An 18933-nucleotide genomic window follows, 5' to 3' on the forward strand; every position below is an offset into this window, starting at 1 on the left:
CACATTTCCACAAACCTCAGAGCCTGGGGGCCAGACTTCTCCCTTCACTATTAGTCTTATTTTGTAGACACACTTTTGGTGTTGGTGTACCGAATTTTTTGGACCACAGGGCGTCCCAGATTAAAAGGCGCACTGCCGATGAGCGGGTCTAGTCAGGTCTATTTTCATACAAAAGGCGCACCGGATTATAAGGTGCATTAAAAGAGTCATATTATTATGATATTTTTCTAAATGTAAAAGACTTCCTTGTGGTCTACATAACATGTAATGGTGGTTCTTCGCTCAAAGTGTTGCATGGATAATGTTTTACAGATAATCTTCAAGTCGCTTTCTGACAGTCGCTTCAGGATGCGCCGTTTTGTGCGCGCTCTTATTTACGTGCCTCCAGTTCGACAGCGTCTTCTTCCCGTCATCTTTGTTGTAGCGGTGTAGCGTGCAAGGACGGGAGTGGAAGAAGTGTCAAAAGATGGCGCTAACTGTTTTAATGACATTCAGACTTTACTTCAATCAACAACAGAGCAGCATCTCATGCGGAAACAACAAGGCCAGAAATGCGCTCCGTGAAAAACCGTCCGACCGGAACTCTCTAATACCTAAAGTTCCTTCAAAGTTCCTTGGGTGAATAATGTAAACTCACTACACCGGTATGTTTTAGTGCTTTCATGGTGAGTTTACTGACAGATATAAGTACAAACTTTACACTACTTTATATTAGAAATGGCAACAGTGGAGGATAAATGTCACATAACAAAAACATAGAGAAACAGAAGAAGCTTATCGACCACGGTGTCGGCACGGACTACAATCACAGACACGCGCACATATTCAGGACTTATGCAGATCCCATATACACATCAGCAGGTACCAGAAGGTCAGAAAAGTTGCTTTTGCATACTATTGCGAAACAAAACGCCAGGTAATTGTTAGAATAATTATGTGTAAGTTATCACACAACTCTTTTGCTTAAAGGCCGTTGCTATAGTTATTATCAATTGTGCTGAAGTTGTACTTTTCTATCCGCGCAAAGGGACAACTTGCAATCTTGGATTGCGAGTCGTCTCGTATCAGTGTTTGTGTCCAGACCCGGCCTGCTGACTGCCAAGGGCGAACATGGAGTACCTTGACGCAGACAAAGCAATATCACTAGTGTCAGCACATTTCCATTTCTGAATAATCATATATTGTGTCTATCTGGAGCTGCTGAAATGACCCCCCTTCCTTCAGAAGCAGCCTCAGTGACGTAACCAGGGATCTCCCGAATAAATAGTGGAGCACGTGGGCTGTGCCTTAGAGCGTAGGTTGGAACTGTAACTAAGTGTACAGCCAATACGTCTCTCCTCATGAGTAAAATTTAACTCTGTCTCTGCATGATTCCTTGCTTCTTGTCTGTTTAATAGATGTCATCAGTGTTTGAACCGGACAGTCATATCTGCTAATAGGTGCCATTTTGCGGTCCTCGTACACACCATAATACTCATTGTATGTTTAATGCGCCGACAAGCCATCAAGTGGTGCGACTTCATAGCTTACCGAAGTCGTACTAAAAATATTTTGACATATTTTTGAGTGCCCTGTGTAATGTTCTATATTCTCAATGGAACATTTAAAGTGTGGTGTTGTATTGTATTGTATGTGACTATCAGTGGTACTTTTTAACTTTTATTGCATTCTACACGTATCTCTTATGTATGACTGCCACCCTAATCATTACGTCACGTAGCAAATAAAATTGCTTGGAGGTCGGTAAGCACAATCAGATTATCCCGTACATTAGGCGCACCGGGTCATAAGGTGTACTGTCGAGTTTTGAGAGGAATAAAGGATTTTAAGTGCGCCAATAGTCGAAAAATACGGTATTTATATTGTCGAGTTAAAAGGAGCGCTCTGGTGTTTTTAAGAACCTTGTGCAAAAACTGAACTGAACTTGCGGGCCACCAGTTGAATAGCCTATATGATGAAAAAGAGAGGACCTAATATGGAACCTTGAGGAACACCATTAGGTTAAGTGAAGAAGTTGAACAAACGACTACTGGCTGCATCTGAAGTAAACAAATCACATTACAAAAAGGAGAAGACTTAAAGGGGTGCCTTGAGGAACGCCTCACTTATGTACCGTATTTTCCGCACTATAAGGCGCACCTAAAAACCACAAATTTTCTCAAAAGCTGACAGTGCGCCTTATAACCCGGTGCGCTTTATATATGGATAAATATTAAGATTCATTTTCATAAAGTTTAGGTCTCGCAACTACGGTAAACAGCCGCCATCTTTTTTCCCCGTAGAAGAAGCGCGCGGTGCATGCTGGGATATGTGACGTTTCATTTCCATTTGTGTGTTTATGTAAAGACCCCAAAATGGCTCCTATTAAGTGTGTTGTCTGTCTAATTATAAATAATGCAGACGAGGCGTGTTAACTGAGTTCTCAACGTTTACTCACAGCGTGCTCATAACCACATTCTAACTCCCAGCATACAACAACGCTTCTCAGGGCTACCGCGCATGCTCGTAACTATCGTTGCATGCTGGGTAGTGTAGTTGTTATATTTGCTAGCTCATAACAGCACATTGAGAGACACGCTTACGCGCTTAATTCAATACTCGCCGTCATTCCGGGTGGATTGACAAAAGACCTCCAGCCGCTAGATATTGGTGTCAACAGGGCATTCGAAGCTAGACTGCTAACTGCGTGGGAACAGTGGAGGACGAAGAAGCGCGCGGTGCATGCTGGGATATGTGACGTTTCATTTCCATTTGTGTGTTTATGTAAAGACCCCAAAATGGCTCCTATTGAGTGTGTTGTCTGTCTAATTATAAATAATGCAGACGAGGCGTGTTAACTGAGTTCTCAACGTTTACTTACAGCGTGCTCATAACCACATTCTAACTCCCAGCATACAACGCTTCTCAGGGCTACCGCGCATGCTCGTAACTATCGTTGCATGCTGGGTAGTGTAGTTGTTATATTTGCTAGCTCATAACAGCACATTGAGAGACACGCTTACGCGCTTAATTCAATACTCGCCGTCATTCCGGGTGGATTGACAAAAGACCTCCAGCCGCTAGATATTGGTGTCAACAGGGCATTCGAAGCTAGACTGCTAACTGCGTGGGAACAATGGCTGACAGAAGGCGAACACACCTTCACTAAGACGAGGAGGCAGCGCCAGACGACGCCAACATCTGCCAGTGGATCGTAAATTTGCCCAACTTTTCACTTCGGACACCGAAGACAAAGGATTTACGAATGAAGAATAACTTCAGAAAGTGAGCGCTATGTTTATTTTGTGTGTTGTGACATTAACGTTCGAGCAACATTATGTTGCTATTGCTCTGCACTATTTTGAATTTTACTATGTTTGTGATTGCACATTTGCGTACATTTTGGGAGTGAACAGAGTTGTTAGAACGCTGGTTTTTAATATATTATTAAAGTTTGACTGACCTATCTGACTGTTTTTTTGACATTCCCTTTAGCGCAGCGTAGGCGCGGCTTATTGGTGGACAAAGTTATGAAATATGCCATTCATTGAAGGTGCGGCTAATAATCCGGTGCGCCTTATAGTGCGGAAAATACGGTAAATGACACGTTTGGAACCCCAGCGTTCTGTATTTGCGAGCAAGGTTCAAATGTCAATGCAAGGATCTGCCAATGTGTTTACACTGGTCCAAGTTCCTCTATACAACACTAGCACTCTCATGTTTTTCGGAATTTGTTGCAGAAAAGTTTGTTTTCCACTGAACTCGGAGGCCGGGATGGTGTCATTCCCGGACAAGATTTGGCCCCCGGACCGCCAGTTGAATATCACTGCTGTACACGCTGACAGTTACAGGAAATTCACGCCGTCTTTGAACAACAACAACAAAAGTGGGAACCTACTTTACAGATGTCCTGTGTGACCGAGCTGAGGTCGGGCATCTCCGGGGTGCCGGCCTCAAAGAGGTCCATTCTGGTGCGGGGGGTGCCCAAGGAGAACTCCTGCGTGGCCCCTCCGTCCATGTCCATGCTGAGGACATCCGGCTCCGGAGACTTTCGGTCAAACGGCAATTTTTTACCCCCCTGGAGGCGACAGTTGAATCATTGTGAGTTTGATGTAATGTTGTCAAAGCAACCAGCAGAGGGTGCATGGAACACATGAACCATTCAAATGGTTTGATGTGGCAGGAATCAAAACAGGAAGCAGTGTTGGAATTAGGAATTTTCAAAATGGGGTCCCACTAGGGGTGTAACGGTACGTGTATTTGTATTGAATCGTTTCTTTACGGGTTTTCGGTTTGGTTCGGAGGTGTACCGAAAGAGTTTCCACGCGAACATATTAAGTAGCCACCTCCGCTTCCTGCTGCCTCTGCTTCTGTCAGTACTCCATACCTGCCAACTTTTGAAATCAGAAAAACCTAGTAGCCAGGGTCCAGGGGCCGCAGGCCCCGGTAGGTCCAGGACAAAGTCCTGGTGGGGGGTTCCTTCGCCCCCCGACGCAAAATGATTATTAGCATTCAGACAGGTTAAAATGTTGCTAAAACCATCACTTTTCTATCAGTCACAGTGACTTTTCAAAACAAAAATATTACAGCAAAAATTATATGGGTTGATTGACATGTTTATTCTGTAAGCTAACTTCAATAGTTTGAAATGATTTTGACAGTTAATGCCAGTTATCCTGTCAACCTTTCACAAGACTTCAATTTGTTAATTGAAAGTATAAACAGTATAAACACTTTTTACAGTAAACAAATGGTAAAACAGTACTAAACAATTCCATAAAAAAAAGAAATTGGTGTCATTATTAACTTTCTGTCCAAGCTTGTATAATCTACTGCCTTGTTCAATTGTAAAAAATATTCTGTGCCTAAAATTCACATTTCTATCACAATTATCATACTGTAGACATGGTAAGCTAACTTCATTAAAATTAATAGTCCTGTCAATAGCATGGAATTACAATTCAAATGTAGTTTTTTTGTAAGCCTTTCAAAAGAATTCAAAATACCGTATTTTCCGCACTATAAGGCGCACCTAAAAACCACAAATTTTCTCAAAAGCTGACAGTGCGCCTTATAACCCGGTGTGCTTTATATATGGATAAATATTAAGATTCATTTTCATAAAGTTTCGGTCTCGCAACTTCGGTAAACAGCCGCCATCTTTTTTCCCGGTAGAACAGGAAGCGCTTCTTCTTCTACGCAAGCAACCGCCAAGGTAAGCACCCGCCCCCATAGAACAGGAAGCGCTTCTTCTTCTACTGTAAGCAACCACCCGCCCGCGTAGAAGAAGAAAAAACGCGCGGATATCACCGTACGTTTCATTTCCTTTGTGTGTTTACATCTGTAAAGACCACAAAATGGCTCCTACTAAGCGACAGGGATCCGGTTCATGAAAAGACGCAATCTCTCCATCCGCACACGGATTACTATTTCACAGCAACTGATATTCCTGTGAACCGCACTGTGGATACAACGGGAGCACGTACGGTGAATATTCGCACCACAGGGAATGAGAAGTCATCCTTCACTGTGGTTCTAGCTTGCCATGCTAATGGCCAGAAACTTCCACCCATGGTGATATTCAAAAGGAAGACCTTGCCAAAAGAGACCTTTCCAGCCGGCGTCATCATAAAAGCTAACTCGAAGGGTTGGATGAAGAAAAGATGAGCGAGTGGTTAAGGTAAGTTTAAGTTTACGCGAAGAGGCCGGGTGGCTTTTTTCACGCAGCTCTGTCCATGTTGATATACGTATGTTTGTGATTGCACATTTGCGTACATTTTGGGAGTGAACAGAGTTGTTAGAACGCTGGTTTTTAATATATTATTAAAGTTTGACTGACCTATCTGACTGTTTTTTTGACATTCCTTTAGCGCAGTTAGATGCGGCTTATAACACGGGGCGGCTTATAGGTGGACAAAGTTTTGAAATATGCCGTTCATTGAAGGCGCGGCTTATAACCCAGGGCGCCTTATGGTGCGGAAAATACGGTATGAAAAATTAATGCAAATTAATTTAAGCCATCAGACACTTGAAAAGTGGCACATCACATCTCTAATGTAATCATTTGAACTTTTCAACAGAAATAGCACTGCAAAAATATTAAGGACATACTTCTGTATTTTGGTAGTTATGCTGTCAACATTTAACAAGATTTCTTCAACTTGGACTTGAAAGCATAAATAGTATAAACACTTTTAACAGTATAACAGTACTAAACAATTCCAATAGATAACATTGGTGTCATTACCTTTTTGTTTGCTCAATTATTGCCTCCGCAAATAAAACTTCGGCATTTATCACATCCAAAGAATCTGTTTGGGCGACGAAAAACGTTGAAAGTTTTCCACTTGTATCGCTAGCAACGGCATTAGACTTGTGTTTTTTTGTCCCAACGTGGTCTTTTACATCGCTAATTCCTCCGTGTCCGATCGAAAAATCTTGTCTGCACAAGGTGCAATTCGCGTAGTTTTCACCCTTTTTGGAACGGATAATTATTCCCGGATAGGCTTTTGAATATTCTTCACGGATTGACTGCAGTTTTCTTTTCGGTTTAAGACTCGTATGTGATTTTTCTCCAGCTGATTCCATGATCGTTCGCTCGTTTGGAAACAATGGCTAAATAAATAGACTCGCGCATGGCATTCGGAATGGCTCGATAGGAAGTTACGGGAAGCAGTGTCGATTGTCATTGTTGTTACGCGATTTCGTGAATAAAACTTTAAAAAAAATATTTTTTTTAAATTAATGAAAAACCGTATTTTTTTATCACTGCAACTGTAACCCGGAATAGGTTGATGAAAACCGTACTAATTACGGGAAAACCGGAGTAGTTGGCAGGTATGACCCAGCATTGTCCCACCCACACAACCATCTGATTGGTTACAAATAGAGCGGTAACAGCCAATCAGCAGTGTGTATTCAGAGCGGTAACAGCCAATCAGCAGTGCGTATTCAGAGCGCATGTAGTCAGTGCTTAGCGTTTAGCAGGTAAGCATCAGGCAGCGGACTCTCCCCAAATGATAATAAACACCTCCCAGTCAACTACTAGTAACATCACTATGAGCCTGTTGACCTTCTAGAAACATAAAAGGCAGCTCAGCTCGCTCGCAGTCCTGGCTTGAGGTGAAGGCTAATTAGCTTTTAGCGTAACGTTAAAGTTAAAGTACCAATGATTGTCACACACACTAGGTGTGGTGAAATTTGTCCTCTGCATTTGACCCATCCCCTTGTTCACCGCCTGGGAGGTGAGGGGAGCAGTTAGCTCATTTTGTGGTGTGTGTGTGTGCGTGTGTGTTACGGACAGCAAAGCCCTGTCTGTCTGTTATTTCACTTGACCTTTTTCTGTGTTGATTGAGCTGTATTGAAGCAGCAAAGAAGGACATTATGTTAAATGAAGAGTTTCTGTCTCTGATAGTTGATATAATAATGTAAGTGCATCATAAAGCCTACATGAACTCCATGGTGTTCAGGGATGAATAGTCTCTCCTATTGCTATTGTACCATTTTTTCAGCTATAGTTACATTAGTAATGCAGCAGCCTAGTTTTGAATAGCAGGGTCCCTGCTATCACATGTTGATAAAAATATAACATTTACCGGTACATAATAAATCAACTACAGGCTTCCCAAATGCTGTAATAAATTAAGCATGATGAGTTGACTTGAAACTGTTTAATGTTGCACTTTTTATATGTAGAAGAAAAGTTTTGTCATTTTATTTAATCTGAGCAACAACTTGAGGCAGTTTAATGTTGATAAACGTGGGCAGAATTATTATAGTGTTCCCAATGTTAAAAGGATAAAGCCATTGTTTACAAATTTGGTAAATAAGTAACCAAAAAATTTATATTTTGTTGTTTTCTTACTGTACCAAAAATGAACCGAATCGTGACCTCTAAACCGAGGTACCGTTACACCCCTAATCCAGATAGCACATTTTGGAAGAGTGGAGCCTTACTTTGAGTTGGAGTCATTTCCAAAAGGCATATTTGCTTTGTTGGTGTTGAAAATTGCAACATAACTTAGAGGGAGTTTGGCTAAGTCCGCTCTCAGTGCTGCTTGACTGATTGTTTACGTGAGCCTGTGTTTAGTCTGCAACAAAAGGTGTCAAAATATGGCCCTTTTTTTTATTTGATGTGCATCAATACTTGGTGGTACTGACAGAATTTGGTTAATGCCTATAAAAGTACCGAATTCGGTAAATATCCCTACTGAGAAATTTGCCATTTGTCATAATTAGCTGCTAGCCGCTCGGGGATTAGAACTAAATGAGCATAAGCCATTAGGAATCAATATTTGTGATCGTCATTAAAGGGGAACATTATCACCAGACCTATGTAAGCGTCAATATATACCTTGATGTTGCAGAAAAAAGACCATATATTTTTTTAACCGATTTCCGAACTCTAAATGGGTGAATTTTGACGAATTAAACGCATTTCTATTATTCGCTCTCGGAGCGATGACGTCACAACTGTTTTTTCGACTTTTTTCCGTACCTAGGAGACATCATGCCTCGTCGGTGTGTTGTCGGAGGGTGTAACAACACGAACAGGGACGGATTCAAGTTGCACCAGTGGCCCAAAGATGCCAAAGTGGCAAGAAATTGGACGTTTGTTCTGCACATTTTACCCACGAAAGCTATGCTACGACAGAGATGGCAGGAATGTGTGGATATCCTGCGACACTCAAAGCAGATGCATTTCCAACGATAAAGTCAAAGAAATCTGCCGCCAGACCCCCATTGAATCTGCCGGAGTGTGTGAGCAATTCAGGGACAAAGGACCTCGGTAGCACGGCAAGCAATGGCGGCAGTTTGTTCCCGCAGACGAGCGAGCTAAACCCCCTGGATGTCTTGGCTCACACCGTCCCTTATGCCACCGAAGATTATCAAGAGAAGAATATCGAACCTAGCTTCCCTGGCCTGCTGACATGAGGGTATGTCTACAGAATATATTAATTGATGAAAATTGGGCTGTCTGCACTCTCAAAGTGCATGTTGTTGCCAAATGTATTCCATATGCTGTAAACCTAGTTCATAGTTGTTAGTTTCCTTTAATGCCAAACAAACACATACCAATCGTTGGTTAGAAGGCGATCGCCGAATTCGTCCTGGCTTTCTCCCGTGTCGTTTTCGTCGGTTTCGCTTGCATACGGTTCAAACCGATATGGCTCAATAGCTTCAGTTTCTTCTTCAATTTGGTTTTCGCTACCTGCCTCCACACTACAACCATCCGTTTCAATACATGCGTAATCTGTTGAATCGCTTAAGCCGCTGAAATCCGAGTCTGAATCCGAGCTAATGTCGCTATATCTTGCTGTTCTTTCCGCCATGTTTGTTTGTATTCACTATGTGACGTCACAGGAAAATGGACGGGTGTATATAACGATGGTTATGGTCAGGCACTTTGAAGATTTTTTTAGGGATATTGCGTGATGGGTAAGATTTTGAAAAAAACTTCGAAAAATATAATAAGCCACTGGGAACCGATTTTTAATGGTTTTAACCATTCTGAAATTGTGATAATGTTCCCCTTTAAGAGGTATTCATTGGCACATTTTTTTGTAACGAAAATGGGGCGATCGACTCCTAATAAAAAATGTTTGTGCTACTTACACTTTGTAACATGTTTCCCAAAGTGGACTGCAGGTTGGGAATGGGCAGCATCGGTTTGTCCTCGCCGCCCAGGACACACAACTCTGGCACGTCGTAGTCCCACATGGCTGCGCCTGAGCCTTGGCGGCACGGCGTGGGAAGGTAGAAGGTGTGCTTGCCGTCACTCGACGTGACAACACTACTGACCAGACGGTTCATGTAGGAAGTTTTGAAAGCCGGGACCTCAGGCGTGGAGGGCTGATTGCCGGGTGGACTCGGGGATTCGGAACCCTCTCGCGGCGGTGGGGAGCTATGGCCGTTCGCTTTCTGTATTTTGAATCCTAGCGTGCCAAACACGGGCGGCTCCGGGGACTCCCAGTTATCTGGTGCTGAACACAGAAGTGACATTAATATTATTTTCATGGCATAAACGCTGTGATTATTCGAGGAAGGAAGATAATCCCTCTGCCATCTTCCACTAGTTCCAGGCTAGACTACTGCAACGCACTTCTTGTCGGGATCCCCAGCAAGAACATCCAGAAGCTGCAATACATACAGAATAGTGCTGCTAGGATCCTGATGAGAGTGCGGAAATATGACCATATCACACCAACTCTCAAATCCCTTCACTGGCTTCCTGTTCCACTCAGGATTGAACTCAAAGTCTCTCTACTAACCCACCAGTGCCTCCATGGAAATGCCCCCCTCTACCTCAAAGAACTACTCACCCCCAAATTCTCCACATGACACCTTCGCTCCGGACAGGCTAACCTCCTCCAACATCCGAGGACAAAGCTAGGAACAATGGGAGACCGGGCTTTCTGCTCCGCCGCTCCCAGTCTGTGGAACGCTCTCCCTGACCACCTGAGGGCACCACAGACTGTGGATGCTTTTAAAAAAGGCCTAAAAAATAGGGATGTCCGATAATGGCTTTTTTGCCGATATCCAATATTCCGATATTGTCCAACTCTTAATTACCGATACCGATATCAACCGATACCGATATATACATTTGTGGAATTATCACATTATTATGCCTAATTTGGACAACCAGGTATGGTGAAGATAAGGTCCTTTTTAAAAAAATAAGATAAATAAATTAAAAACATTTTCTTGAATAAAAAAGAAAGTAAAACAATATAAAAAATGTTACATAGAAACTAGTAATTAATGAAAATGAGTAAAATTAACTGTTTAAGGTTAGTACTATTAGTGGACCAGCAGCACGCACAATCATGTGTGTTTACGGACTGTATCCCTTGCAGACTGTATTGATCTATATTGATATATAATGTAGGAACCAGAATATTAATAACAGAAAGAAACAACCCTTTTGTGTGAATGGGAGTTTTTTTGGGTTGGTGCACTAATTGTAAGTGTATCTTGTGTTTTTTATGTTGATTTAATAAAATAAAATTAAAAATTAAAAAAACGATACTGATAATAAAACAAACCGATAACGATAATTTACGATATTACATTTTAAAGCATTTATCGGCCGATATTATCAGACATCTCTACTAAAAACCCTTCTTTTTAAAAAAGCCTTTTTTTTTTTTAGATACCGTATTTTCCGCACTATAAGGCGCACCTAAAAACCACAAATTTTCTCAAAAGCTGACAGTGCGCCTTATAACCCAGTGCGCTTTATATATGGATAAATATTAAGATTCATTTTCATAAAGTTTAGGTCTCGCAACTACGGTAAACAGCCGCCATCTTTTTTCCCCGTAGAAGAAGCGCGCGGTGCATGCTGGGATATGTGACGTTTCATTTCCATTTGTGTGTTTATGTAAAGACCCCAAAATGGCTCCTATTAAGTGTGTTGTCTGTCTAATTATAAATAATGCAGACGAGGCGTGTTAACTGAGTTCTCAACGTTTACTCACAGCGTGCTAACTGCCAGCATACAACGCTTCTCAGGGCTACCGCGCATGCTCGTAACTATCGTTGCATGCTGGGTAGTGTAGTTGTTATATTTGCTAGCTCATAACAGCACATTGAGAGACACGCTTACGCGCTTAATTCAATACTCGCCGTCATTCCGGGTGGATTGACAAAAGACCTCCAGCCGCTAGATATTGGTGTCAACAGGGCATTCGAAGCTAGACTGCTAACTGCGTGGGAACAATGGATGACAGAAGGCGAACACACCTTCACTAAGACGAGGAGGCAGCGCCAGACGACGCCAACATCTGCCAGTGGATCGTAAATTTGCCCAACTTTTCACTTCGGACACCGAAGACGAAGGATTTACGAATGAAGAATAACTTCAGAAAGTGAGCGCTATGTTTATTTTGTGTGTTGTGACATTAACGTTCGAGCAACATTATGTTGCTATTGCTCTGCACTATTTTGAATTTTACTATGTTTGTGATTGCACATTTGCGTACATTTTGGGAGTGAACAGAGTTGTTAGAACGCTGGTTTTTAATATATTATTAAAGTTTGACTGACCTATCTGACTGTTTTTTTGACATTCCCTTTAGCGCAGCGTAGGCGCGGCTTATAGTCCGGGGCGGCTTATTGGTGGACAAAGTTTTGAAATATGCCATTCATTGAAGGTGCGGCTAATAATCCGGTGCGCCTTATAGTGCGGAAAATACGGTATATGCATACTAGTTTTAGCTATTTGGCTGTTCTAGTTTTTATTTTTATTTATTTTTAATTTAAATTTTTTTTAATACACTGTGGCACTCAATGTAAAGTGCTTTTTTTTTTTTTTTTTTTACAAATAAAATCTATTATTAGTATCATTATTATTAGTTTTTTTAATATATAAATCGCTTGCTTGAATAAGCTTATGTAGCCGAGGATCGGACCGCCAAGTGCCCTGCCTTCGGCTGCCGCCCAGCTCACAACGCACCCGACCTCTATGGCCCCTCCTATGAGTGGTGAGCCCATTGGAAGGGGGACCCACGTTGCCTCTTCGGGCCCCGTGGGGAGGCCCGGCCACCAGGCGCTCGCCATCGTGCCCCAACTCCGGGCCTGGCTCCAGACGGGGGCCCCGGTGACCCGCAAAATCGGAGTATGGGTTTTTCAACGATGAGAATCAGCACCTCCAAGTCCGAGTCCATGGTTCTCGCCCGGAAAAGGGTGGAGTGACATCTCCAGGTTGGGGAAGAGACCCTGCCCCAAGTGGAGGAGTTCAATTACCTAAGAGTCTTGTTCACGAGTGAGGGAAGAGTGGATGGTGAGATGGACAGGCGGATGTGGCGTCTTCAGTAATGCGGACGCTGTATCAAACCGTTGTGGTGAAGAAGGAGCTGAGCCGGAAGGCAAAGTTCTCAATTTACCGGTCGATCTACGTTCCTATCCTCACCTATGGTCATGAGCTTTGGGTTATGACCGAAAGGACAAGATCACGGGTACAAGCGGCCCAAATGAGTTTCCTATGCCGGGTGGCGGGTCTCTCCCTTAGAGATAGGGTGAGAAGCTCAAAGTAAAGCCGCTGCTCCTCCACATGGAGAGGAGCCAGATGAGGTGGTTCGGGCATCTGGTTAGGATGCCACCCGAACGCCTCCCTAGGGAGGTGTTTAGGGCACGTCCGACCGGTAGGAGGCCACGGGGAAGACCCAGGAGACATTGGGAAGACTATGTCTCCCGGCTGGCCTGGGAACGCCTCGGGATCCCCCGGGAAGAGCTGGACGAAGTGGCTGGGGAGAGGGAAGTCTGGGCTTCCCTGCTTAGGCTGTTGCCCCCGCGACCCGACCTCGGATAAGCGGAAGAAGATGGATGGATGCTTGCTTGAATATTCCCTCTTCTCTTAGACTCCCTCGTCGTCATTTGGGATGTCTGTTGTGATTCCTCTTCCTGGTTTGATGACCCGCCCTATCTTGCCTCTGATTGGCCTGTCTGTAATGTTTTGCCATAATCTTAGCCAATCGTGTCTCATCATAGTAAACCAACCCTTTAACATGGATTTTATATAGAAATATGCAGGATATGCTAAAAGGAAATGTAGAGTGACGACTTTAGAAGTATTTGGAGATGCCAAAGCAAGGCCTGCATTTGTTTACCTTCTTTTTGCAGATCCTCAGTCACACGGCTGTCTGGAGGCACTAGGAGGTCCTGTGCTGGTCTGCAGTGGAAGAGAAGAAGTTGAGATTTTAAAAAGTTCAGGAGAAGTTAGGGAGTAAACCCTTCGCTTACTCTTTCGGGTAGCTGGCGTTCTTTCGGAACAAATCCATGGTGAAGTCATTGTTCAGACACGCGGTGTGCTCAAAGAGGCCAAAGTCCATCATCTGAGGCGTCCGCATGTCGTCCTCGTCCATGCGCAGAGCACATTTAGGGGTGAGGGGCGGCGGGACGGGCGTGTGGAGCGCGGGCTGAGGGAGGCTCATCTCGGGCATGGTGGGCACCTTGGCGCACCACTCCGGCGCCCCCATGTTCCTCCTCAGCTGCCTCTCAGACAGGCCGAAGTCAGAGAGACGGGGGGTTCGCATGGGGTTGGTGAAGGTGGGCGGTGCTGCCGCCTGAAGAGAATCTGATCCAGCGATTGTTTCCGTCTCCACGTGGTTTTCTGCTGCAGACTCTTCTTCTTCCTCAACTTCTGATCATGTACAAGAAGCATTTGGAAATATTATTATTCTTTTATACGTAGCACATCATGTACAATCCCAGCCCATGAAATGCATTGGGTGTTACACAACTTGAAACTAGGGGTATAAAGTCAAATGACAGCCAAAACTCCACTAACTCAAAAAAATGCTTTTTTGGGTTTGTGAAACTTTATTTTGGAGTCTGTGAAACTTTTGGAGTCTCTGAAACTTTCTTTTGAGTCTGTGAAACTTTTTTTTGGAGTTTGTGGAACAATTTTGAGTTTGTGAAATTTTCTTTTGCGTCTGTGAAACATTTTTTAAGTCTTTGAAACTTTATTTTTAGTTTGCGAAACATATTTTTTTAGTTAGTAAAACTTTTTTTTAGTTTGTGAAACTTTTTTTTTGTTTGTGAAACTTTTGTTTGTCTGTGAAACTTTTTTTTTTAATTCTGTGAAACTTTTTTTTTTTTTAAATCTGTGAAACTTTTTTTTTTTTAAATCTGTGAAACATTTTTTTGAGTCTGTGAAACATTTTTTAAGTCTGTGAAACTTTCTTTTTGTTTGTGAAACTTTTTTTTGTTTGTAAATCTTTTTTTAAGTCCGTGAAACTTTCTTTTGAGTCCGTGAAACTTTTTTTGAGTCTGTGAAATTTTCTTTGAGTCTGTGAAATTTTCTTTGAGTCTGTGAAATTTTCTTTTGAGTTTGTGAAACATTTTTTTGTGTTTATGAAACATTTTTTTGAGTCTGTGAAACATTTTTTAAGTCTGTGAAACATTTAAGTCTGTGAAACTTTTTTTTTTGTTTGTGAAACTTTTTTTTAGTTTATGAAACTTTTTTTGGAGTTCATAAAACAATTTTGAGTCTGTGAAACTTTATTTTGAGTCCGTGAAACTTTATTTTGAGTCTGTGAAACTTTTTTTGAGTCTGTGAAATTTTCTTTTGAGTTTATGAAAATTTTTTTGAGTTTGTGAAACATTTTTTTGAGTTTGTGAAACATTTTTTAAGTCTGTGAAACATTTAAGTCTGTGAAACTTTTTTTTTTGTTTGTGAAACTTTTTGTGTGAGAAACTTTTTTTGAGTTTGTGAAACATTGTTTTGAGTTTGGGAAACTATTTTTAGTTTGTGAAACTTTTTTTGAGTCTGTGAAATTTTCTTTGAGTCTGTGAAATTTTCTTTGAGTCTGTGAAATTTTCTTTTGAGTTTGTGAAACATTTTTTGAGTTTGTGAAACATTTTTTTGAGTCTGTTAAACATTTTTTAAGTCTGTGAAACATTTAAGTCTGTGAAACTTTTTGTGTGAGAAACTTTTTTTGAGTTTGTGAAACATTGTTTTGAGTTTGGGAAACTATTTTTAGTTTGTGAAACTTTTTTTGAGTTTGTGAAACTTTTTTTTAGTTTATGAAACTTTTTTTGGAGTTCATAAAACAATTTTGAGTCTGTGAAACTTTATTTTGAGTCCGTGAAACTTTATTTTGAGTCTGTGAAACTTTTTTTGAGTCTGTGAAATTTTCTTTTGAGTTTATGAAACATTTTTTGAGTTTGTGAAACATTTTTTTGAGTTTGTGAAACATTTTTTTGAGTCTGTGAAACATTTTTTAAGTCTGTGAAACATTTAAGTCTGTGAAACTTTTTTTTTTGTTTGTGAAACTTTTTGTGTGAGAAACTTTTTTTGAGTTTGTGAAACATTGTTTTGAGTTTGGGAAACTATTTTTAGTTTGTGAAACTTTTGAGTCTGTGAAATTTTCTTTGAGTCCGTGAAATTTTCTTTGAGTCTGTGAAATTTTCTTTTGAGTTTGTGAAACATTTTTTGAGTTTGTGAAACATTTTTTTGAGTCTGTTAAACATTTTTTAAGTCTGTGAAACATTTAAGTCTGTGAAACTTTTTGTGTGAGAAACTTTTTTTGAGTTTGTGAAACATTGTTTTGAGTTTGGGAAACTATTTTTAGTTTGTGAAACTTTTTTTTGAGTTTGTGAAACTTTTTTTTAGTTTATGAAACTTTTTTTGGAGTTCATAAAACAATTTTGAGTCTGTGAAACTTTCTTTTGAGTCCGAGAAACTTTCTTTTGAGTCTGTGAAACTTTTTTTGAGTCTGTGAAATTTTCTTTTGAGTTTATGAAACATTTTTTGAGTTTGTGAAACATTTTTTTGAGTTTGTGAAACATTTTTTTGAGTCTGTGAAACATTTTTTAAGTCTGTGAAACATTTAAGTCTGTGAAACCTTTTTTTTTGTTTGTGAAACTTTTTGTGTGAGAAACTTTTTTTGAGTTTGTGAAACATTGTTTTGAGTTTGGGAAACTATTTTTAGTTTGTGAAACTTTTTTTGAGTCTGTGAAATTTTCTTTGAGTCCGTGAAATTTTCTTTGAGTCTGTGAAATTTTATTTTGAGTTTGTGAAACATTTTTTGAGTTTGTGAAACATTTTTTTGAGTCTGTTAAACATTTTTTAAGTCTGTGAAACATTTAAGTCTGTGAAACTTTTTGTGTGAGAAACTTTTTTTGAGTTTGTGAAACATTGTTTTGAGTTTGGGAAACTATTTTTAGTTTGTGAAACTTTTTTTGAGTTTGTGAAACTTTTTTTTAGTTTATGAAACTTTTTTTGGAGTTCATAAAACAATTTTGAGTCTGTGAAACTTTCTTTTGAGTCCGTGAAACTTTATTTTGAGTCTGTGAAACTTTTTTTGAGTCTGTGAAATTTTCTTTTGAGTTTATGAAAAATTTTTTGAGTTTGTGAAACATTTTTTTGAGTTTGTGAAACATTTTTTTGAGTCTGTGAAACATTTTTTAAGTCTGTGAAACATTTAAGTCTGTGAAACCTTTTTTTTTGTTTGTGAAACTTTTTGTGTGAGAAACTTTTTTTGAGTTTGTGAAACATTGTTTTGAGTTTGGGAAACTATTTTTAGTTTGTGAAACTTTTTTTGAGTCTGTGAAATTTTCTTTGAGTCTGTGAAATTTTCTTTGAGTCTGTGAAATTTTCTTTTGAGTTTGTGAAACATTTTTTGAGTTTGTGAAACATTTTTTTGAGTCTGTTAAACATTTTTTAAGTCTGTGAAACATTTAAGTCTGTGAAACTTTTTGTGTGAGAAACTTTTTGAGTTTGTGAAACATTGTTTTGAGTTTGGGAAACTATTTTTAGTTTGTGAAACTTTTTTTGAGTTTGTGAAACTTTTTTTTAGTTTATGAAACTTTTTTTGGAGTTCATAAAACAATTTTGAGTCTGTGAAACTTTCTTTTGAGTCCGTGAAACTTTATTTTGAGTCTGTGAAACTTTTTTTGAGTCTGTGAAACTTTTTTTGAGTCTGTGAAATTTTCTTTTGAGTTTATGAAACATTTTTTGAGTTTGTGAAACATTTTTTTGAGTTTGTGAAACATTTTTTTGAGTCTGTGAAACATTTTTTAAGTCTGTGAAACATTTTTTAAGTCTGTGAAACATTTAAGTCTGTGAAACTTTTTTTTTTGTTTGTGAAACTTTTTGTGTGAGAAACTTTTTTTGAGTTTGTGAAACATTGTTTTGAGTTTGGGAAACTATTTTTTAGTTTGTGAAACTTTTTTTGAGTCTGTGAAATTTTCTTTGAGTCTGTGAAATTTTCTTTGAGTCTGTGAAATTTTCTTTTGAGTTTGTGAAACATTTTTTGAGTTTGTGAAACATTTTTTTGAGTCTGTTAAACATTTTTTAAGTCTGTGAAACATTTAAGTCTGTGAAACTTTTTGTGTGAGAAACTTTTTTGAGTTTGTGAAACATTGTTTTGAGTTTGGGAAACTATTTTTAGTTTGTGAAACTTTTTTTGAGTTTGTGAAACTTTTTTTTAGTTTATGAAACTTTTTGGAGTTCATAAAACAATTTTGAGTCTGTGAAACTTTATTTTGAGTCTGTGAAACTTTTTTTGAGTCTGTGAAATTTTCTTTTGAGTTTATAAAACATTTTTTGAGTTTGTGAAACATTTTTTTGAGTTTGTGAAACATTTTTTAAGTCTGTGAAACATTTAAGTCTGTGAAACTTTTTTTTTTGTTTGTGAAACTTTTTGTGTGAGAAACTTTTTTTGAGTTTGTGAAACATTGTTTTGAGTTTGGGAAACTATTTTTAGTTTGTGAAACTTTTTTTGAGTCTGTGAAATTTTCTTTGAGTCTGTGAAATTTTCTTTGAGTCTGTGAAATTTTCTTTTGAGTTTGTGAAACATTTTTTGAGTTTGTGAAACATTTTTTTGAGTCTGTTAAACATTTTTTAAGTCTGTGAAACATTTAAGTCTGTGAAACTTTTTGTGTGAGAAACTCTTTTTGAGTTTGTGAAACATTGTTTTGAGTTTGGGAAACTATTTTTAGTTTATGAAACTTTTTTTGGAGTTCATAAAACAATTTTGAGTCTGTGAAACTTTCTTTTGAGTCCGTGAAACTTTATTTTGAGTCTGTGAAACTTTTTTTGAGTCTGTGAAATTTTCTTTTGAGTTTATGAAAAATTTTTTGAGTTTGTGAAACATTTTTTTGAGTTTGTGAAACATTTTTTTGAGTCTGTGAAACATTTTTTAAGTCTGTGAAACATTTAAGTCTGTGAAACTTTTTTTTTTTGTTTGTGAAAATTTTTGTGTGAGAAACTTTTTTTGAGTTTGTGAAACATTGTTTTGAGTTTGTGAAAATATTTTTAGTTTGTGAAACTTTTTTTGAGTCTGTGAAATTTTCTTTGAGTCTGTGAAATTTTCTTTTGAGTTTGTGAAACATTTTTTGAGTTTGTGAAACATTTTTTTGAGTCTGTTAAACATTTTTTAAGTCTGTGAAACATTTAAGTCTGTGAAACTTGTTGTGTGAGAAACGTTTTTTGAGTTTGTGAAA

The 18933-nt window shown here is 39.2% G+C and overlaps 1 protein-coding gene across 2 annotated transcripts in view; it reads right to left on the reverse strand.

The window, feature by feature from the left end:
* The window catches only part of ska3 (spindle and kinetochore associated complex subunit 3), a 34818-nt gene that overhangs the window by 7524 nt on the left and 8361 nt on the right, over window positions 1-18933 (reverse strand). For both annotated transcript variants that reach the window (XM_061926094.1, XM_061926092.1), the window contains 4 exons: window positions 13726-14125; window positions 13593-13654; window positions 9595-9962; window positions 3878-4057 (listed from right to left, as the gene is read on the reverse strand). In XM_061926094.1, the coding sequence (XP_061782078.1) occupies window positions 3878-4057; window positions 9595-9962; window positions 13593-13654; window positions 13726-14125 (1010 nt within the window). The remainder of the gene's footprint in view (window positions 1-3877; window positions 4058-9594; window positions 9963-13592; window positions 13655-13725; window positions 14126-18933) is intronic.

The sequence above is a fragment of the Nerophis lumbriciformis genome, linkage group LG31, assembly GCF_033978685.3.
Source record: "Nerophis lumbriciformis linkage group LG31, RoL_Nlum_v2.1, whole genome shotgun sequence".
Taxonomy (NCBI): domain Eukaryota; kingdom Metazoa; phylum Chordata; class Actinopteri; order Syngnathiformes; family Syngnathidae; genus Nerophis; species Nerophis lumbriciformis.